Raw genomic sequence first — 22,221 nt, forward strand, 5'->3', positions numbered from 1 at the left:
CCGAAGCAGCGCTGGTCATGCAGGGCACCTTTGTTTCTCTGTTAGTATCCAAGGTGTCTCTCTCGGATGAGCGCTGGGGTGCTCTTACTCCGCAGGTGGGAATGGTCATGCCAGTGGTGCAGCTGGTGGTTTGCTGGGAGGCTGTGTTGGCAGCGACCAGATGGGCAGCGAAGAGGATGAAAGTAGTCTTCATGGCGTCTTTGAAATCTTTCCTTTTGAAATTCCCGTTTGGAATTGAAGGTTGCTTCTGACAGAGAGGATGCGTGGATGCCCGACATATATACCCATTCGATTTGTTGGTGACATCTGTCTAAAGCTCTAGGACTCTTCTACTCAAGGGTTTGAATGTGCGTGACCGCCTGTCACGCATTCAGCTATATCTAGGCGAACCGCATCCGTTTCTGAGATGCCGTACTTGTTACACCCGAGCTTTGGCGAATTGCTGTGACACAGGTCTTACTCTGTCACTTCCGCCTTTCATCGATGGCTTGCATGATCGAGCTTCACGCATTCGAATGACAAAAATCTTATTATATGCGTACAAGTGGTACTAACATTAACTTTGACTTCGTGTTCGCGGGTTGTTGTGGTCCGTTGGGACAAGGCGCGTGTAAATTTCGTGGTACCTCCGTTATTTATGTCTGGCACTTCCCGATCAAGCGACCTGGCATCCTTGTTTTGTGACAAAAAAGGTCAGTGCAACCGTGAAGCAAACAGGACGAGGACATGATGTTTGCAATACCGTGGTACAATGTACCGGGGATAAACAGTTCGATTCGGAGACTTGGTGGACTTTCTGGTCGTTGGTGGAACATGAGAACCGCTCCTGTGGGGACCTTGCTTACAAAATGCAAAATAGGGCGGATTAATAATCGGCATCTTGCTTATTGGGCGGACATAGTCTACTGGAAATAACACCAAGGTCCGATGGATTGCTTGGCATGTTGTCTCTGACGCATGAGGAGTAGGCTACAAAAGAGACAGCCCATGAGCCTCAATCAAGTTGCGAAGGGAAATACACGTCGACCAACAACATATAGCGCAGGACGCAAACCGAAAATGGCATCCGAAAAGTCTATCCTCATAGTCGGAGCAGGTGAGCTGGGGACGGCCATTCTCTCAGCTCTCGCAGGTCATCCTTCCAAGCCTCCGCACGTCAACTTCTCTGTCTTACTTCGTCCGGATTCCATCACCTCACCCAGTCCTGAGAAGCAACGCTCCAACGCGGAGTTGCAGGCCTTGGGTGCAAAGCTCGTCCCAGGGAACTTTGTCGACGATGAGGTCTCGCAGCTGTCACATGTCTTCAAAGACTACGATATCGTCATTCAGGCGGGAGGATATGGTCTACCTAAAGGGACACAGCTGAAGTCTGCCAACGCTGCGCTGCAGGCAGGGGTTCCGCGATACTTCCCCTGGCAGTTTGGGGTGGACTACGAGGAGATCGGAGAGGGCAGTGCTCAGGACCTGTTCGATGAGATGCTACAGGTCAGGCGACTGCTACGGTCCCAGACCAGCACGACATGGACCATCATATCGACGGGGCTATTCATGAGCTATCTGTTCATTGCAGACTTTGGAGTGGTTGATCTTGAACACAAAACCGTACGCGCCTTGGGGTCTTGGAATAACAAGGTCACAGTGTCAACGCCGCACGACATCGGCCGCCTGACAGCTGAGATGGTCTTCGTTCCTGACGGAACACTCAATGAGGTGGTTTACATCGGAGGGGACACAGTCTCGTATGGGAAACTTGCGGATATACTGGATGAAACCCTCCGCGAGAGCTTCAAACGGGAGGAATGGACTTTGCCTTTTCTCAAGGACAGGCTGGCAGCAAACCCAAGCAACCTATGGTATAAGTACCAGTGCATCTTTGGTGATGGAAAAGGAATTTCGTGGGATATTGCAAAAACCCTGAATGGTCAGCGTGACATTTCGATGACCACTGTCAGAGATTACATCAAGGAAGAGTTTGTCACTGTTAAATAGCTTGAATAAACCACGCCTGGCTGGCGATGCTCTCTTCAGTCTCACGTTATATCTTGGCTAGCCACTTGAGCAGAGAATCATGACCATTTCGGAATGCAATACACTTAATAAGAGTGGCCCAAAATTTACCATGCGAAATCAATCCATCTTCAGACGAGTTTAATGCCCTGCCATGACATATGAATCCATTTCATAATAAGATCTCCACCCTCGTAGTCTATCTTTCTGAAATCCTACACACTGTTCTCGACCCTACGACTCAATTCTTGTTGCCTCTTGAACTGCTCCTCACTCAGGAGCTGCTGCATTTGTTGCGGCTGGCTTTCCCTCTTCAGCTTCACCTGTCTCTGCTGCCTTTGCTGTTTTTCGTGGCGCTGTTTCTCCTACTCCAGGAAGCGCTTTCTCTCAACTTTCCAAGTATCGGTCTTCTTTTTCTCGTCAGCTTCGTGCTTCGCACGCCCGTTCCGAATACCCTGGCGTGCAAGTGCTGTCATTTCGTCGATCGTGTGGTCATCGCGTTCTTTGGCGAGCGTTTGAGCATCTTTTGTGATGTCGTAACCGACCTTCCCCAGTACTGCAACGGCAAGACTTCCTAATCCAAGGCCGATGGCTGTAGCTTTGTCCATGGTTTTGGCCCATGGGAATAAATCGGTTCTGATGTGAGGGATTTAAAAGATGTGCTGACCCAGCCACACGAAATTTGAGAAGATGAAATGAAACCCTTGTCACTGAAATACATCTATGATGAAGACCCGGGGCTCTTATTCTAGAAAAGGGGTGTGGTGTGTTGCGCACATCACTAGCGCCAAAATGGAACGATTGATTGCATATGAGAGTAAGTCCCCACTACACACCCTCTGGGTCATACAAAACAAACGTCCCTATCGAACTCCGTTCGTCGGTGAATTCTGCCGGCTGTAGGAAAAGACTTTCTAGAACCGATTCGTATCTACATGCCGAAGAGGCTGTAGTGATCTGACCTGCATATGCGCTAGACTGTGTTGAACAAGACAAGCGGCTTGCACAGCCTGAAACCTGTCTGAGTAATCTAGTGAAGAAAGCTGAGCACCTAGCTTAACTGTTGGCCAACGTTATTGGACTGTAGGTGCGCCACCCCATTTCTGTGCCGACCTATGTAATCCAATTTACCTTGCCCCTCCTTCGACATTTCACGCCGTCAGCCGACAACAGTCACTTCTGAAGGTCTCATCCTCATCGCGGAAAGGCTATACGGCACCATTGTACAAGAATGCGACTTCTAAACACCAGAATACTGAAGCTGGTGTCTTTTGACGGTAGACCAGTGCCGCCCTACGCCATACTCTCACACACCTGGGAAGACGATGAGGTGCGGTACGAGGACCTCTTCTCTGGAAGCACCACTTCGGTGATGCCCACAGAGAAGCGGGGATACACCAAGATTAAGTACAGCTGTGACCAGGCCCAGTACGACGGGTTGGAATATATATGGATTGACAGCTGCTGCATCAACAAGAGCAGCAGTGCAGAGCTCTCAGAGGCTATCAACTCCATGTTCAACTGGTATGAGAGGGCAAGTCGATGCTACGTTTACCTCTTCGACCTCAACCGTCCAAACCACCCGCAAATCGCCTTCGAGCAGAGTCGATGGTTCAGGCGGGGTTGGACGCTTCAGGAATTGATCGCCCCCGTGCACGTCGAATTCTATGACCACCAATGGAAGCCCATGGGCGATAAAGGCACGCATTCCCGACGGATCGATGTTTCGGATTCTGCGTATGGGGCCGATGGGTTCGAAGCAATCTTCAATCTGGACTATGCACAACCCGAGGATTACGAGGGGAATCTGGCGTACCGCATCGAGAGCGCAACCCGCATTCCCATCGAGGTGCTCACTCTCAAACAAAGACCTATCAGCAGACTGCTCTCCCGATTCCCGGCTGCTCAGCGGCTTTCATGGGCAGCTAACCGCCAGACTGCGAGGATTGAAGATCGCGCATATTCGCTCCTCGGGCTCTTCGACGTCAAAATGCCGCTCTTGTACGGCGAGGGCAAGGAGGCCTTTGTCCGACTGCAGCAGGAGATCATGAACCGATATCACGACCAGACACTGTTGGCGTTTACAAGACAGAAGAATATACAATGGCAGCTACATGGCCCGCTGGCAGACGACCCCGATGTCTTCGCTCACTCAAACATAATCCGTGTCCCGACGTCGCAGCGCACCCTGCCGAAGATTCTCGAAGAGCCGTTCTCTTATTCATGGCAGCACATCAACCTCCAAATTTACCTTTGCCAGAGCTTAAGGCAGGATCAACAGTTTGCACTTGGAATCCTGGATTGCGGCTATTCGGATGACCCTCTGAGTCGACCGGCGCTTCTACTGAGGCGACTGGAGGGGCCTGGTTGTTTCTATCGGCGTATAGAGCATTCGACCTTGTGTAGGATCAGTCCCCGGCACTTGTTGAACTCTGAGCTAGTCCAATTGGATTGGCCGTGGATGCGTGAGTGGGTTCATCGTTGCCACATGTTTCCAGGGAAGCCAGCTCGCCTGCTTCTCACTTAATAATTCCCCGCAGCACACGAGTTCTCAGGGCTGATTCAAATGACATTATAGGACAAAACTTTGAGGGAAACACACTCGAATTCGACGTCAAGCAAGCACCCCTTACAACCATCAAGCTGATGATAGGAAGCTCATTTACTTTGGACTACGGACACCTGCACGCCATCACACCGCCGACACGGATTGTCCTTGGTCCAGAATACACGATCCGCTTTGCGTGGCCGAGACCGCCAGAGACAGCCTACTCAATCCATACTTTCGATGAAAAAAATCTCCATGTCGGCGGTCCGTTCTGGCTTGACGCAACAAGTGATTACGATCCAGACAGGGTGGAGCTAAAGTCCACCAGGGATTCCCTAGGTACCGCTGCACCCATCAGTGGCATTATGTGCATTGAACAGCCACCGATGGATCAGGAGTCCGGCAGTGAAGATGGTTCTGGGGATGAAGCGATACCTGAAATCTATCTGGTTCTCTGGGGACTAAGACAGCAAACTGCGCAATCTTCCAACAGGTTGCAGATTAGCCACGGGGAGGTGAATCCAGAATCTGCGTGGTGTTATGTTGTGGCATGGGAAGACGTCCTGGATCCATCCCTGGCGCCTATGGCAGGCGAGATCCTCCAGCTCGATCTACCAAGCATCCTGAGCAGGATCCGAGCTACCCTCCAACTGACCACGAACGACTTCAAAGAAAGGTGGACGGCCATTCAGTCCCGTTCAGGAGCGACGGCCGTGGCCCCCACAGCCCAGATTGCGTGCCTTGACTTCTTCGGTCAGGAAACGCTGCAAGTTACAGTCAAAAGCTCCCAAGCAGATCCGTGACGGGAATGGGTGTGATAGCCCTTAAGCTGCCCCGGTTCTCAGAGAGAGATACATAGTGGCGATGAAATACACTGCATGCACTCTATGTAATTTAATGCGATGATCAACACACCACCTGCTAATTTTTCCAATCCGCATAAACCAGCTCATTTGAATGAATCATACGGGGACCTAAGGATTATTTCGAAAAAGGTTCTTTAACCTTGGCCAAGGGGAAACAAATAAAGTTTAGGTCCAACGGTATGCATGCCGATGCAATTATCGGAATGAATCGGTCAAACCAGTGTAAGTAGTCGCTGTGTCTACCATATTCCAGGATGGTTAGATGAACATGATGCCAAGCCCAAAAGACCTGCGACCGAATGTTACATAAGTGATCCTCGGTCAGCCTAATCGCGGAATCCGGGTTCTTGAAGATCCGCAGTCAACCTCAGCTGACATCCATCTATCAAGGTCCCAGTATCAGCCCGCTGTACCAAACTTATATTGCTTGTCGTGTGGTGGTCATCATCTCTAGCTGTAGTCGCCATTACTCGGTCTTCTTTTTCGGATGAAGGTCTGGTAGAAGGGTTCAGGCCCTCTCCTCCCGTACTCAGCATCCATTTTGCAATACCTGGTCGCGTGGGGGCCTCCCTAAGGCTTCCCAGGCCCAAGCGACGCGTCCTCTCTCAATCGTGGTATATCGTATGCCGGACACGGATCCACTCTCTATCGGCTTCGGCGTTGCTGGGCTTGTCCCTCTGGTCGCAAGCGCTATCAAGCTTGCCAGAAACTACTAAGCTAGTATTCGTGGTGCGAAGGAGAAAGTGGCAACGCTAATCGCCGAATTGAGGCACTACAGCACAACCTCAATGCCTTGCAGAAGCTGTTGGCTAGCAACGGCCTTGAGTCTGAATCTGCTGCGTGTGACCAGTCTTCGGTCCTCGTGAGCTGTTCTACGGCATGTCGGGTCAGGCTGCAGGCACTCGTCCAGAAGCTCGATCGTCCCGGCTTGGCCAAAGGAAAGCTACATGCCCTGAAGTGGCCATTCGAAGAGAAGGAGCACAAGGACACTATATCAGAACTTCGCAGTCTATCGGCCTGGATGCAATTCAGTCTCTCGATTGGTGGATACCGCCTTCTATCTTCTTCTTCCACCGAGGCCCTGGAAATCTTGCGCGAGCAGCTCAGTCGTTTTGAAGAGATTAAAGAGCATCAGATGGGATTGCGCCGGGACTTTGAACAACAACGAGAGCTGGCCAAGAACACGAGTCGTGAGAGAGAGGACTTGCTGGACTGGCCTGTAGGGGGGCCTCAGTCAGTCGCTGCGGATGTAAGCAGGCTGCAATGCACCCACGCACACACGCGCACCCTCTAATAAATCTTTAATAAAATTTAAAAAGAGTATTAAATAGAAAACACTGATATAAATCCATAAAGATTAATAAAGAGGTAAAATTATAAAATACAGAAAAGGAAGTATGATACAAAGTCCTTATGAATGTTCCCTCAACTAAGATCAAACCCTCCATGCGTAATATGTACCTCGGTAGTAATCAAAAGCAGAATCGTTGATACGAAATTGTAATGCCATGAGCCTGTATTTAATCAAAGACCTTGTAACCACCAGGAACCATATGCTGGAATATCCCCTTCGGGTCGTACTTCTTGCTCACAGCCTGCATTTCGGCGATGTTATCAGCGCCCCAACTCTTGTGTACGCCTTGTGAAATATCGGCGTAGTCGGTGTCTGCTGGCTTCGTCGAGTGAAGAAGCCGTGGGCTTTTCCTCCTTTGCCATGAGCTCTGCCATACTCTCGACCCCAGCGTTCCCGTTGGCAGTTGTGCTGTGCCCGTTCATCCCGTTGGTATTGGTGCTGTGCCCGTTGACGCCGTTGACAGGAGGGGCGTGTCCGTTGGTGATGCTGCTCCCGTTGATCGGTGCACCATTATCATTCAGCCTATTCGCAGCCCTGGCCTCGCCGTTGAGGAACGAAAGAGAGTCGTGAGCCGTGTACTTCACCGAAGCTTTCTTGGCGGCAGTCAGACCCAGACGACCGCGCTCCAGGCGGGGAGCAAGACCGTCGATAGAATCTGTAGTGAAGTTGTCGATGTTGAGCGAGTCCTCGGGTCGGACCATGCGCCGTCCCTGAAGTGTCTTCAAGATCGATTGCTCTTCCGGAGTGAGCTTCGACTCTAATTCCTCGAGCGCTTTGCGGTTCTTCTCATCGTAGACATCGCCATCAAGGCCCAGTTGCTTCAGTTTGTTCACGAGCGCCTCCTTCTCCTCAAATGAAACATGAGCAAAAGCCTTGAAGCAGAACTCGACTGTCTTGGAAATCTCGTTTTGGCTCAATTTCCCGTGCGCATCGGCATCTACCGTGCCTTGAATGACTGCAGAGTTTCATGTCAGAGGCAATCGCGTAATGCAGTAAGAAATATGCTCAAGGGAAGGTATATGTTAGCTTACTGGGTCTGAACAAATCGAACGCCCTCTCAAAGCCCTGCTCATTGAAATCGTCAATGACGGGGACATCCTGAGAACGAATCTGCTTCAATGCACTAGAGACAACCAGGAGGAAGCGAGTGTAGCTTTCGGTCGTCTTCTTGTCGTGCCACGACGACGCCGTTTCCTCGTCACAGTCGCCTCTGTAAACAGCCGAGATGGTTGCTGCAGCCGACAAACCACCCGAGAGGGCCAGGTGGCGCCAGAGGAAAAGAACGGGTCGATGAAAGACCCGGCATCCCCGGCAATGCGCACGCCCGGGAACCCGTAGCATGAGGCGCTGTATGACCAGTCGGACGCCGACTTGATCTCAGACACGAGCTCGCCGTTGGCAAGTAGGCTCTTGATTCCGGGGACGTGCTCCAGAGATTCCGTATAAAAGCCCTTGGTTGAGGGCTCGGCCATTGCCTTCTTCTTCTGGGTAGCCATCTCCTGGTTCTGGACGATGCCGACCGAGTGCGTGCCATTGTGCAGCGGGATGAACCAACACCACCCACTGCCATCCTTGAGTGCCTCAAAGTACGGCGCACCCTCCTTGTGTGTTCCAACGGCGTGGACGCCGCCGCCCTTCCAGTATCCCCAGTTGGCAATATTCTTGAGACCCTGGTTGTAGTGTCGGTTTTTGAGATACTTGGTGCTGACCACGCCAGCCCGGCCTGACGCATCGACAATGTAGTCCATCGAGATCGTGCCAGAGGTTCCATCCTTGCGAGTCCAAGTGGCAGACACGGGGCGGCCGGGGTGCTCAGCGCCCGAAGGGCTGGGTGCGAATTCGACAGAGGCGACCTTGGTCTGGTCAAACGTCTTGGCGCCGCACTCTCCTGCGTGCTTGAACAAGAGCTCGTCTGCCTCGGATCGGATCACGTTCCAGGCGTAGCCGCCTTCGCCACCAGCAGCGATGAAGTCCGTATCTAGGGACCCAAAATTAGATCAAATGCTTCGTGGTTTCATGCTTCTGGGTATGCTTACATGTTTCAGGCCGGGACCAATTCAAGCGGAACGCGCCTCCTTTCTGTGTCTGGGTGTTAATCTCTGCCGTGCTCAAGTCGCCATTGAACAGTGGACTCTGGATAAAGCAGAAATTGAGTTACTTGCCTTGACATTGAAGCCATGAGCATCCCACTTCTCGTATGCGTCGATGAACTTGAGGAAGTGTCGCATGGACGGGAGCATGCTTTCACCGATGTGGTACCTGCCGAGTAAATTTTAGCCTAATGTCCGTTTTCGTAACTTTTTTATAGGCTGTCGCAATGCAACTTACCTAGGGAATTTGTCTGCCTCCAGAAGCACCACATCGATGCCCTCTCGCGCAAGAGCAGAGGAGGCATACGATCCGGCTGGTCCACCACCAATGACCAATACCGTGCACTTCTGTGGAATAGTGGCCATGATGCTTGACTTTTGCTGAAGACAATGAGGATGAATTGGGTTTTTTTTTTGATGATGGGAAGGTGAGACTTTGGGAGAGTATGCTGCTCTGGCTTGAATATGTATTCCAGAACCTGTTGCTGAAGCATGGTGTACTTTCACTTTTATGCGTGCAGCTTTTCAAAGGTGTTGCTTTGATTCTCGATCGATAATAGACTCCACACATGTCGTCTGAGGCCACTCAATGCTGACGGGAGGCTGGTGGGGGATTTTCGGGGGGTTTGTTCGGAAGGATCAAATGTTTCTGCTTACATTCCCATGCCGGAATCCGACTTGCGTCTGTAGGCAGCGCAATGTCAGATCTTGGAAGCCCGTGTCGGATAATGCGTTAGTCACATCAAGTTTACGTGGCAAAATCAATCGCAGATGGGACTTTATTCCGCGAGTGACAATGTATCCACCGTGGACCGTTCATCGTCTAGTTCCGAGTTGCCCACTTACAACCATCTTTTCTCGACTACACTGGAATTTATCCTCATGGCTCTAAGCTCTAAGCCCAAGGGCTTCTACTCGTCCGGTTTCTGGACCGACTATCTCGCTGCGCAGCGAAGGAAATTGCCTACACTCCAGGATATTGACGATGGTTTCTCTCATCGCGTCGTTCGTTTTCTGGGGGGCAATCCGGGAGACATGCAACTTCAGGGGACCAACACATACTTAGTTGGTACCGGCAGGAGCAGAATTCTCATCGACACCGGCGAGGTAAAACGACTTCTATCCACGAGCTCTGCTTTTACTTTCTCTGCTTGAGCCCTCCTCGTCTACATTAATCCTGACAGAACTGGTCGAACTAACAAGGACGCATCAGGGCTTCCCGCAATGGGCTACGAACCTCACCGTATACCTCGACAGCCATGACATAGAAATATCCCAGGTGCTACTGACCCACTGGCACGCTGATCACACTGGAGGAGTTGACGACCTGCTTGCATACGATCCAAGAATAACAGTTTACAAGAACCGACCCAACAAAGACCAGCTAGCCATCGCAGACGGGCAGACATTTTGGACGCAGGGTGCAACATTAAGGGCCGTAGTGACGCCTGGGCATTCCAGTGATCATACGTGCTTTGTGTTGGTGGAGGAAAACGCCTTGTTCACTGGAGACAACGTGTTAGGCCACGGGTATAGCGTGGCAGAAGACTTAGGCGCATACACAAACAGTTTGAGACTAATGGCAAGCCTGGGGTGCTCCACTGGGTATCCTGGTCATGGAGAAGTGATAGGGGACCTGCCACAGAAACTAGCAAGATATATATCACAGAGAGACGCTAGAGAACGCCAAGTCTATGCGACATTAGCCAAAGAGACTTCACCTGGTTTATCAAGAGTCACTGGCGGTAATATTCATGATATCAAAGCTCGGGACAGTTTGGGCAAGATGGTTTCATATACAAATGGTCTTTCAGTTGCGGATATATGTCGTATTCTGTACGGGGAGACGTTTAGAGATCCGGCTACTTTTGAGTCCGCCTTGAAGCCTTTGCTGAGCCAGGTTCTGTTCATGTTAGAAGAGCAAGGAAGAGTCGGGTTCACGTTGGCTGGCTTAGACAGGGAGACCAGGTATTGGTTTGCAAGAGATGTTACGTGTAGCTAGGTGTAGTGAGACTACACATACTCATTCTCATTGATGATAAAATTTGGCGATAGATCAACTTTTAGAGCCCGAGTCTTTGCGAGAATTCTCCTAAAAGTGAATGTTACTTCGTGAGTGTTATTTGCTTTACGTATGCTAAATCGTTTCGGAGCCTGACCTGAAATGAAAATCCTTTCTCCCAAAATCTTGGAGCCTTGTGAATAGCGTTCAAGCTGCGTACCTACCTAGGCACACACGCATACGCATGAACACGGCTCAAAAATGGGGGTGAGCGGTGTGAATGCGTACTAGTATGCTGTGATCCAAAAGGAACATTTTTGCAGGATTATAATCCACCGACTCGGACCCCGAGTTTGGGAGCGCCTCCCTCGGCGAGCTTTGCAGCTTACTCGCATACTGAGATCCACCAGTGCCTGCCTAGGCGGATTGATGTATACCAGCAAGACTTACACCCATTCAGATGCACATTGATTTGAAAAGGCGGTTAAGCAATTACGGACCCACTGGGTTCAATAGATTATCTGGCAGACCATCTGTTTGATTGTTGGCCTCTCCGAGGGCACATTCCTTTCCTCACTCAACCTGGAGTCGTATAGACATTCGAAAATACTTGACAACGATGACAATGGACAGTGACAACCCTTTCGTCGACCCTTCCGAAATTGGCCAGGCAGACCGGAGAGGGAGCGTAAAAGACGCCGGCCGCTCCACCAGATTTATGCTATTCGGCAACGAGCTTCCTAGCGGTGATCTGCGCGACCTCTTCCGCAGGCTGCATAGATGTGCCAAGCTACCTAGATATTCCCTTCTGGCCACTTTTTTGCGGCAGAGCGCTTGGGTGTTGAGACAGGAGATTCAGAAGCAGCCGCGGCAAATACGCGAGACGGTACCGCCATTCAGCGATGTTGTTACACTGGCTTCGCTTTGGGATGGGCTCAAAAGCAGTCACTTGGGTGGTGCCTGGGAGGCTGCATTCGTCTGCATCTACGAGATTGCTATGCTCATCGGGTGAGTCGGCATTATGATTGCTTCCTCGCATTCTATTTATTTTCCGGGAGTCCTCCAATACTGACCTGTTTCCACTTCAAAAGATACCATGAAACATACCATACCCCACACCACATTGAGTCAAGTGGGAACAGGAATATGATCACCGACACAGGCTGTCTGGCAGGAATCAGCGTCGGCCTCTTCTCGGCTGCAGCATTGGCGGTGTCTACTTCTCTCCTAGACGTCGTGTCTTATGGAGCTGAGAGTGTGAGGATTGCCTTCACATTTGGTGCTCACGTTGGCCGTTGCTCCCAGCTTCTCGAGCCCACCGTGGCAGCAACCTCTCCTGCTAGCTGGGCTTATGTGATCATGGGTATACCAGTGGAGATCGTAAAGGCAGAGCTCGACAATTTCAATGGCCAACAGCAAGCCTCTGATAAAGATAATATCAACGGATCAAGTACAACGACGCCACTGACCCAGGTCAGCATCAGCCACGTTGACCACGCCTCAGTCGGTGTCACCGGCCCTCCTTCGCGCCTCAGGGAACTCTTCCGGCAGTCACCGAGGCTTGGCTCATCCCGACATGCCCCGTTGCCCATATCTGGAGGTCTATGTCATGTTCCCAATGTGTACGACGCCAATGACGTGCGTATTATCCTCGAGGCGGCGGACGTAGGTGAGCGTTGGGGCCCCAAGCTTGTCCAGAGGCCACTGCTGTCGCCATACACTGGAGCCCCTTTCTCGGCCACGGATGCGAGTGGCCTTATTGAGTCTATCTGCACCGAGGCTTTGACCAAGCCGTTGTACTTTGACAAGCTTGGCGGTGGTGCGGTCACGCAACTCAAGATGCACGAGGAGTCGTCATCGTTTGAGATGCTCCATTACCAAACGTCACCGCTCATGGAAAACATCATCTCTAGCATCACAGATGAACTCTCCAGCTCGCCCAAAACCTGTGTCCGGCGCCAGGACATTGTGGAATGGGTGATGCAAGACGAATCGCGGTTCGATCAGCTCCACGGTACTCCAGGCCTTCCGCAAGAGTCAAAATTGGCTGTGGTCGGCATGTCCTGCCGCCTCCCAGGGGGCGCCGATACTCCTGAGCAATTCTGGCAACTCTTGGTCGACGGCCGTGATACCCACACCATCATCCCCCCGGATCGATTCGATGCCGATGCGCATTTCGACCCCACTGGGGAGACGGAAAACTCAATAGGGACAAAATTCGGCAACTTCATCGACAACCCTGGCCAATTCGATGCTGGATTCTTCAACATGTCGCCACGCGAGGTAGGATATGATTGTCGTCCCGAAGTTGTTCGGCCGTTGAATAGAGCTAACATGATTGCAAAATGGCAGGCTCAACAGACAGATCCGATGCAGCGTCTGGCTCTGGTCACTGCATATGAGGCCCTCGAAATGGCCGGCTTTGTTCCGAACAGGACACCATCGTCTCATGTGTCACGGGTAGGGACTTACTACGGCCAAGCCAGCGACGACTATCGGGAAGTCAACGCAAGCCAGAGAATCGGCACCTACGGGATTCCTGGAACCGAGAGAGCTTTTGGAAACGGCCGCATCAACTACTTCTTCAACTTCAAGGGGCCCAGCTTCAACGTCGACACGGCGTGCTCCAGTGGCCTTGCCGCCGTTCACGCAGCCTGCTCGGCGCTGTGGGCTGGCGATGCTGATACTGTCGTGGCCGGGGGCCTCAACGTTATTGTAAGCCACGATCCTACCTAACAAGATAAAAGAAAATGGCAGGCAGCGCAGAGAGGCTAACTTGGAACCCAAGACAAATCCAGACATTTACTGCATGCTGAGCAAGGGGCACTTTCTGTCCAAGACGGGCCAGTGCAAGGTGTGGGACGCTGGAGCCGATGGCTACTGTCGAGCCGACGGTGTTGGCTCAGTCGTCATCAAACGCCTCGAGGATGCCCTCGCGGACAACGACGTGGTCCTGGCGACCATCGCAGCTGGTTCCACAAACCACTCTGCTGAGAGTATCTCCATCACCCAGCCCCACGCCGGAGCCCAGAAGGACAATTACCGTCAAGTGCTGGACCAGGCTGGTGTCAACCCTCTGGATGTCAGCTTTGTCGAACTGCACGGCACGGGGACTCAGGTCGGAGACGCCATCGAGTCCGAGTCGGTGCTCGACTTCTTTGCGCCTATAGGGCGGCGTCAACGCCCCGAAGAGCGTCTTAACCTGGGCGCCGTGAAGTCTAACATCGGACATGGGGAGGCCGCTGCAGGAATTGCGTCGCTGATCAAGGTGTTGTTGATGTACCGGCACGGGGCCATCCCGCCCCATATTGGCATCAAGACGACTATGAATCCTGTCGTGGCAGAGCACTTAGCCAACCGCAATGCTGGCGTCATCTCTGGAAGGAATGCCCCGTGGCTCCCAATTTCGCAATCTCATGGCGCGAAGCGCTATTCGGTCGTCAACAGCTTCGGTGCCCACGGTGGCAATACGACGCTGCTCCTTGAGGACGCACCGGAGACAACAACAGTACGCACCGAGCAATGTGAGGAGTCTAGCCTCAAGGCGGCGGTATGCGAGGTTGTCTGCGTCTCAGCCAAGAGCAAAGCCTCTCTTCGCGGCAATGTCGCTGCTCTGCTGGACTATCTGGATCGCAACCCCGAGACCGAACTCAAGGACGTTGCCTACACAACCTCTGCCCGGCGAATCCATCATCACATTCGCATAGCCGCTTCAGTCTCTACTACCTCCCAACTCCGAGGCTTCTTAAAAGCTGCAGTTGATGATATCGATTCGCATGCGAGACATGTCTCGACGGCCACGAAGAAAACAGTCGTATTTGCTTTCTCGGGCCAGGGTTGCTTTTATCGGGGTGCTGCAGCACAATTAATGGAGCGAGCGCCAGACTTTCGCCATCTGGTACTCCAGATAGACCGACTGGCACGGCAAATGGGTTTCCCTTCGGTGCTCTCTGCAATTTCCGGTGATGCGGCATCCAGCAAGATCGGCGATGATGTTACCAACAAAATATCTCCACCTAGTTCCACGCCCTCTAGCACCACTGGAGAGAATGGATTTGAAGCTTTGGTGTCGTCGATCAAGAGTATCAGTTCTACGTCCGTATCTACGGAACCGGCGACGGTAGTAGAAGCGGAGAGCCCACTTGTCACTCAACTCGCCACCGTCGGCCTCCAAATCGCATTGGCACAGTACTTGGTGCAGCTTGGCATCACAGCCAACGCCGTCATTGGACATAGTCTGGGCGAGTATGCAGCATTGGTTGCCGCTGGTGTCTTGTCAGTGGCAGACGCTCTGTTCCTAGTTGGGAAGCGAGCTCAGCTCATGTTGGCAGCCTGTGAGGCCGGCAGCCATGCCATGTTGTCCATCCGGGGTGCCTCGGGGGCCCGCATCGACGAGCTCTGTAACGCGAGCCAGCAAAAGTTCCACTATGATATCTCGTGTGTCAACGGGCGCGCCGACACTGTCGTGAGCGGCCGTCGAAAAGACATGGTTGCGTTGCGCGATATGCTGCAGGGGAACCATGGACTCAAGTGTGTCCTCCTCGATGTTCCGTTTGCGTTCCATTCGGCACAGCTGGACCCGATTGCCGACGACTTTGAACAAGCTGCTGGCTATGTCACGTTCAAGGCCCCTACAGTCCCAGTTGTCTCTCCTTTACTGGGGCAGTGCATCTCCAAAGGTGGCATCATCGACGCGACCTATCTACGGCGTGCTACCCGCGAGCCTGTTGATTTCGTGTCTGCGCTGGACGCTGTCACGAGCGACGGCGTGGCCGACAATCAGAGCATCTGGATTGACGTAGGACATCATCCTGTCTGCACTTCGTTGGCTCGGAATGTGAAAGTAGCAACAAATATTCTGGCGTCGCTGCGGCAAGGCGACGACACACAGTCAACCTTCACTTCTACTCTAGCCACACTGCACTGTCTCGGCCTTCCTGTTGCGTGGAATGAGTTCTTTGCTGGTCGAGAGAAGTCCCATCGTCTGCTTCACCTCGACGCATACCAATGGAACCTGAAGAACTACTGGATTCCGTACGACACCACGTGGACGCTGGATAAGGCACACGCTGGGGCCAAGGAAACCAGCAAATCGATGCCGAGTCCACCTTTCTTCACTTCATCTGTGCAACAGGTGATTTCCGAGGAATTTGATGGAATGTCGGGACGGATGGTAGCACTGTCCAACTTGGCCCATGCTGACCTCCTTGGGGCAGCAGACGGGCACAAGATCAATGGGCGTAGCGTGGTGACTGGGGTAAGGCTTCTATTTCTTCACCCACTCTGTCTCTCTATAGACAATTTTTGATATTGTTCGCTAATTATCCACTACCCACACAGAGTGTCTGGGCAGATGTCACCTTGACGGTCGGCGAGTACATGTATAAACGTATGGCCCCGGGAGATGACCGACCCAACATGAACGTCAAGAATATGCAGGTGCTTGAGGCCCAGGTATTGCATGACGGGGACTCGTCCCACTACATCCAGATTCAAGGGGACCTGGATATGTCCCTTAGACAGACGCAAGTGGCACTCTATGCAGCAAGCGCCGACGGAACTCGCAAATCGGACAAAGCCTTCGCGATGGCAACTGTCTGCTACGAAGACGCACAGCAATGGCAAGCAGAGTGGCAGATCGCCTCACATCTCGTCGCCACACGCGCCCGCTCGCTCTGGCAAGATGCATCCAACGACAGCAGCAGAGTGAGCCGACTGTCCAGGGGCGCCGTGTACCAGCTGTTCGCCAACGTGGTGGCCTACGCGCCGCGGTACCGCGGGATGCAGCGCGTCGCCCTGGCCGAGGAGTCCCACGAGGCGACGGCCGACATCCTGCTGGACGACTCGCGACACGGCACCTGGAACACGCCTCCCCACTGGACCGACAGCACCTTCCAGCTGGCAGGACTCGTCATGAACGCCTTTGGCGTGCAGGGCGACGACGCCGACACGACCTGGTCGTCTCGCGACTTCTTCTTCATCACGCCGGGCTGGCGCTCGTTCCGTCTTGCAGAGCCGCTTGCGCCTGGGCCCGACGTCACTTATCGCAATTATGTCCGCATGTTCCCACTTGAAGGGGAGCCCGGGACGTTTGCAGGTGATATATACCTGCTCCGTGGCGAGAGGGTCGTCGGTATGTGCGCTGGTATCAAGTTCAAGCGTGTCCCGCGCGCGATGATGCACATCATGTTTCCTCGACAGACGGGTCAGGGCAACAGCAGCGGCCGGAATCCTGGGTCTGCTTCGGCCAACGTGAGCTTTACCAGCACCGAGCCAAGCAACAGGCATGGCAACAGCAATGTCCAGTCTCCTGGGCCACTCACTGCTGTCACCTCACAGACACCCATCCCTGCCATAGCCAGCCCGCAGCGGCAAGAAAACATCAACGCCATGCAAACGACGGAGCCCATCGTGTCGGCCACGGAGAACACTCAGCGGGCACAGGCACATGGCGGGGAAAACACGCGCGTGGATGCGTGCCTCCAGCTTATTGCGGATGAAACAGGCCTGGATCTAGAGGATCTGTCCGGAGATGCTGCTTTTGGTGAGCTTGGCGTCGATTCTTTGATGTCGCTCGCATTGTCTGACAAGATGCGCGTGGAGTTGGGCATTGATGTCAAGGCATCTATCTTCATTGAGTGTACCACTGTTCAAGAGTTGGTCAATTGGCTGGGTAAGGTTGCTGTTACTTAAGTACAAGCCGGAGTTAGACTGCAGATAGCGCGTTGTGCAGGCATGAAAGCTGCCAATCTCTAGACAGAGTAATTATTCTATACATGAGCCAGGTGTTTACCCTACTTCTGAGCCGCGCTTGCTGCAATGGCACCTATCATCCAATATCGGATCTAGACCCGAGATCAGCGGCATCCACATACCAAGAGATCCCGGGCATGTTTAGCTCATTGTGCAAACACACAACCAGCCTGTTCCTTGAAAATAGAGTATATTCTTACCCAAGTTAGTTTAGCTCCTCCGAGTTATACCTACTAGAGCTATACTGACCCGGGATGAAATTCCCAGGCCACTGTAACCATCCAGCGTACCGGCGTTGTATTGAAAGGCGTTTTCGACGGGGGCCTTGGTCTATTTCAGGCGACCGCCAAGCAATGCCAACGCTTTGCTTGCAGCCAACACGCAGCCAACGTGCAGCCAACGGAGCGGCTCTCACGAGGGACAACGCTAATACGCAGGGACCTCAATGAAGGATGTGAACAGCCGAGATATCCACTCGTACGGTACCCCTTCGTTGGAAAACCACAGCACGCTCCCACGTCTTTTTCAGACGCAGCTGCAAAACAGACGTTTTAGAAGTTCGGTTTTCCTATCCTATCCGACTCGCCTATCCTATCAAGTGATCACCACCCCATTGTCTCATCATCTGCTCGGACTGCAGCACGAATCTCCTACTTGGTAGGCAAACTGACACCAGCTAACGGTAGCCACAGCCTCTCGACTACAGCCCCTTGTTTTCTCGCCTGAGTTTTTCTTCCCCTTTCCTACTGCCCGAGATCAGTCACTATGGCTCCTTCACTCAGCCCAATTGTTGTCCGGGCGGCTGCGGCTTCATCGGCTTCCACATCGTCGAGGGCCTGCTTGCTCAAGAGCCCGAGAGCGAGATCCACGTCATCGACATCGACATCAACCGCAACACACATCCCGGCGTCAACTACCACAAATGTGACATCGCATCAGCCGCTGATGTTGAGGCAGTCTTTCTTAAAGCCAAGCCCAAAACAATTTTCCACGTCGCTTGCCCCGACTCTATGGTGCAGCAGCCCCATGTCTTCAGACGCGTCAACGTTGGCGGTGCCAAGAACATCCTCTTGGCTGCACGGAAGGTTGGGACGCTACGAGCCTTGGTCAACACATCTACCTCCTCCGTTATCCATGACAATGTTAGCGATCTCATCGACGCTGATGATTCACTGCCCGTGCTGAAGTACCCAGCGCAGAAGCGAATCTACACGTTGACCAAGGCGGAGGCGGAAGCCGACCTCATCGCTGCAAACCGCAGCGGCGGGGACTCGTCCATGCTGGTTGTGTCTTTGCGCCCGGCCACTGCCTTCGGCGAGCGCGATACTATCTGTATGGGCAAGATTGTGGCGTCCTGTAGAGCTGGCAAGGGCAATATTCAGATAGGCCCAGGCACTAACGAGTACGACTTTATGTACGTGTCAAACCTTGTCGATGCGCACATTCTCGCGGCGCAAGCACTGCACGACGCATATGGAAAGCCTGTGCCAGAGGACGACAAACGTGTCGACGGCCAGTGCTTCAACGTCACGAATCACGAACGCATCCTCTTCTGGGACTTCCAGCGAGGTGTCTCGGCCTCTATTGGACTACCTGTGAAGCCGGAAGACATCAGGGTCGTTCCGGCATGGGTTGCGCTGCTTGGAGCGTCAATTATGGAGTGGATCACGTGGATTCGGACTCTAGGCAAGGGACAGCCAGCCATCACACGAGAGGCTGTTCAACTTACCACTATTACACGTACCCTGAATGGCGATCGATTTCAGCGCGTGACTGGATATCAGCCAAGAGTCAGCATACGCGATGGCCTTGAGATTACTGGGAAATGGTTTTTGGAGGAGCAGAAGAAGGAGACACAGGGCGTTAAGAAGACTATATGAGTCGCTAGATTGATGATATATGACGTGGTGTATAATTTAAATTCACAAAACTGGCTACATTGACGTTGTGTCTCTTGAAGAGCTCATGATCTGACCTGGAAGTCCAACATAGCCGCCTGGCGTTTTCCTGGATCAGCATGGGCCGCCCACCAGGGAAAATAATGAACAGAGTCGCATTTGGCGGGGGGGAAACCGACTCTCAAACTTTTTTTACCCGACACCAAAATCTCTCCGAGTCCCTTTTCTACAACCTCTAAAGCGTTTGTTGATGGGCCGAGGATGCCTAACCGGATGACAGACACAAGGCCGACGAGTTGTTCGGATAGGAAACTAAGCACACGCAGCAATTCAAATCAAGGTTGAGGCAAGCTAAGGACAGCGATACCTACATAGATTATATCCTCCAAGCCCCCAGACCTACGGCAAAAACTTGTGTCTATGACAAAATCCGTAGTCCAAATGCGCTCTGAAACTATCATACACAGCTAGGTGCGCATGTTTTGCACGAAATGAGCTCAATTCGGTGCAAAGAAATTAGTAATCTTCCTCCAAAGTCACAGGTTGTGTGTTATTGGCTTGTGTGGAGTATGTTATTTCCGAAAGAGAAGAGACAGCTATCTGAGTAAGCAGAACTACGGCACCATGGTATCCTGAAATGAAGATTCTATGTCTTCAGTGATTGGTGTATTACTCTATTATCTCCTCATAAACGATTATATATGGCTTATAGTTCCCTGCTTAATCATTATTATTATTCTGTGCAAATAAGGCTTGAATCTATTGACTATTAAAGCAGCAATAAAGGAATTGTTTTAAAAAGTCATAACGAAATTTACGAATTAATTATTTACTGTATAAGAACATAATCCCCAACACTAAAATCAAACTACATATAAAGATAACTTCACACTTTAGTACAGCCCAGCCGCAGCTTCTTCATCACACAGCTGTGCCAGGCCGTAAAAGCCAGACGATCTGCCTGCGGCACAGCTAGAGTTTCCTGTGACTCATGCGGCAGTGGTGGGCGTAAGCAGTGCCCCTCTCTTCAGAATCCCATCAAAAAGATGGTCAGAGCTCTGGGATCTCACGTCTTCTCCTCTTCGGCTCTAAAGTCTCCTTGTTCAGATACCGACTTAGAATTTTCCAAACAGATTCTTTCTCTACCTCGCCAAAATGGGTTTCGTCGACTTCCTCCAGGATACTGGTCTGACTGGTGAGTTCCCCTCAATAATTGTGCAAACTCTCCAACCCCTCGCGAGCAATCGCATTGCGAACGACCACTCTGCACGTCCTGGAACCAACAGCTGACCAATGACTCAGAGCTCAACAGCTGGTTGACCACTCGATCCTACATCGTCGGGTAGGTGCTCTCTCCTTTACTTATGTCCGAGGATATTCTCCAGCTAGGTAGCAGATTGTAGTTTCTACGTAAATGGCATGCTGTGCCGCCTCGGCTGCTCCTCATCTCGCATCACAGAAAAAAAAAAAGAAACTCGATGCGCTTCCATTCCTGCACTTTGATGATGAGACGAATTGGTCCGTGTTTCTGAGCAGAATCAAGACCTGCGAATGAGGACATAACAAAACATTCTGTGCATCTCCAAACTTCCATACTACCAGCCTTCCTTGTCATTAGGTTTGCAGCTGGTCCCTGATCAGGAGACTGACATTGCGGGCTCCAGTTTCGGCGCCTCCCAGGCCGATGTTGCCTGCTTCAAGGCCCTGAAGGAGAGCCCCGACGGCGCCAAGTACCCCCACGCCGCTCGCTGGTGGAAGCACATCGCCTCGTACGAGGCCGACTTCGCGACCCTGCCCGGTGATGCCTCCAAGCCTTACACCGTCTACGGCCCCGACGTCGTCGCCGCCACTCTGAACCCCGCCAAAGCGCCCACCGCCGATGAGGGGGATGACGACGTCGACCTGTTCGGCAGTGACGACGAGGTGGAGGATGCCGAGGCTGCCCGTATCCGCGAGGAGCGCCTGGCTGCCTACAGGGAGAAGAAGGCTGCCAAGCCCAAGGCTGCTGCCAAGTCAGTCGTTATTATGGATGTCAAGCCCTGGGGTGCGTACCACAAACTATCTCCTTTGCTCTGTACCCGCTTGTATGTTTGATACTGACTCCTTCCCCCTGCAGATGACGAGACCGACATGAAGGCCCTGGAAGCGTCCGTCCGTAGCATTGAGAAGGACGGACTGGTTTGGGGTGCCTCTAAGCTGGTGCCCGTGGGTTACGGTGTCAACAAGCTGGAGATCAGCCTGGTCGTTGAGGACGAGAAGATCTCTCTTCAGGACCTCGAGGAGGAGATTGCCGGCTTCGAGGACTACGTCCAGTCTACTGATATCGTGAGTAGCCAACCGAGAAGCATGTGGACGAAATTGATGCTAACTGTGCCAACCCGAGGCTGCTATGCAAAAGCTGTAAACTGCTCATATGAGCAGGGCTTCTCAAGTAGAACCGGTAGTTGTTCGTTGCATGGTATATGATCCCTCGGGACATAAAATCTACTTGATGATCATGATGGGAAGTTTTGAGTGTCGAGGAAAGACAAACGCAAAATTTTGAGAGATTTTACTCCAAAAGCCAGCATAGATAGAGTAATAAATGCATGCTTCGTGATGACTTTTCAGTGGCAATTCATGTCATATCTTTCACGAAACATGATACGTTATGATGCAGTGTCACGAGCTTCTACTTCTGCATATTCCGCGGACAAGCTTTCG

The 22,221-nt window shown here is 52.3% G+C and overlaps 6 protein-coding genes across 6 annotated transcripts; 4 read left to right on the forward strand and 2 right to left on the reverse strand.

Annotated features, from left to right (window-relative positions):
* Window positions 1-1,059: 1,059 nt before the first annotated feature.
* INS49_004235 (uncharacterized protein) lies at window positions 1,060-1,989 on the forward strand (the record flags this gene model as incomplete). The annotated part of the gene is made up of 1 exon (XM_043165025.1): window positions 1,060-1,989. The coding sequence occupies one exon, from the start codon at window positions 1,060-1,062 to the stop codon at window positions 1,987-1,989; it is 930 nt and encodes a 309-aa protein (XP_043018675.1).
* A 233-nt stretch (window positions 1,990-2,222) lies between these two features.
* On the reverse strand, window positions 2,223-2,615 carry INS49_004236 (uncharacterized protein; the record flags this gene model as incomplete). The annotated part of the gene is made up of 2 exons (XM_043165026.1): window positions 2,223-2,310; window positions 2,377-2,615. The coding sequence occupies 2 exons, from the start codon at window positions 2,613-2,615 to the stop codon at window positions 2,223-2,225; spliced, it is 327 nt and encodes a 108-aa protein (XP_043018676.1).
* A 623-nt stretch (window positions 2,616-3,238) lies between these two features.
* On the forward strand, window positions 3,239-5,358 carry INS49_004237 (uncharacterized protein; the record flags this gene model as incomplete). Its single annotated transcript, XM_043165027.1, has 2 exons — window positions 3,239-4,172; window positions 4,586-5,358. 2 exons carry the CDS (start codon window positions 3,239-3,241, stop codon window positions 5,356-5,358), a joined length of 1,707 nt encoding a protein of 568 aa, XP_043018677.1.
* A 1,583-nt stretch (window positions 5,359-6,941) lies between these two features.
* Window positions 6,942-9,231, reverse strand: INS49_004238 (uncharacterized protein; the record flags this gene model as incomplete). The annotated part of the gene is made up of 7 exons (XM_043165028.1): window positions 6,942-7,090; window positions 7,152-7,730; window positions 7,807-7,985; window positions 8,060-8,753; window positions 8,812-8,874; window positions 8,934-9,034; window positions 9,104-9,231. The coding sequence occupies 7 exons, from the start codon at window positions 9,229-9,231 to the stop codon at window positions 6,942-6,944; spliced, it is 1,893 nt and encodes a 630-aa protein (XP_043018678.1).
* A 516-nt stretch (window positions 9,232-9,747) lies between these two features.
* On the forward strand, window positions 9,748-19,500 carry INS49_004239 (uncharacterized protein; the record flags this gene model as incomplete). The annotated part of the gene is made up of 9 exons (XM_043165029.1): window positions 9,748-9,972; window positions 10,079-10,395; window positions 11,501-11,875; window positions 11,959-13,150; window positions 13,220-13,582; window positions 13,656-16,124; window positions 16,208-17,540; window positions 17,808-17,824; window positions 18,313-19,500. The coding sequence occupies 9 exons, from the start codon at window positions 9,748-9,750 to the stop codon at window positions 19,498-19,500; spliced, it is 7,479 nt and encodes a 2,492-aa protein (XP_043018679.1).
* Window positions 19,501-20,673: 1,173 nt separating this feature from the next.
* Window positions 20,674-21,922, forward strand: INS49_004240 (uncharacterized protein; the record flags this gene model as incomplete). The annotated part of the gene is made up of 5 exons (XM_043165030.1): window positions 20,674-20,713; window positions 20,821-20,860; window positions 21,183-21,562; window positions 21,635-21,843; window positions 21,902-21,922. 5 exons carry the CDS (start codon window positions 20,674-20,676, stop codon window positions 21,920-21,922), a joined length of 690 nt encoding a protein of 229 aa, XP_043018680.1.
* Window positions 21,923-22,221: the final 299 nt, after the last annotated feature.

The sequence above is a fragment of the Diaporthe citri genome (assembly GCF_014595645.1).
Source record: "Diaporthe citri strain NFHF-8-4 chromosome Unknown scaffold_11, whole genome shotgun sequence".
Classification (NCBI taxonomy): Eukaryota; Fungi; Ascomycota; class Sordariomycetes; order Diaporthales; family Diaporthaceae; genus Diaporthe; species Diaporthe citri.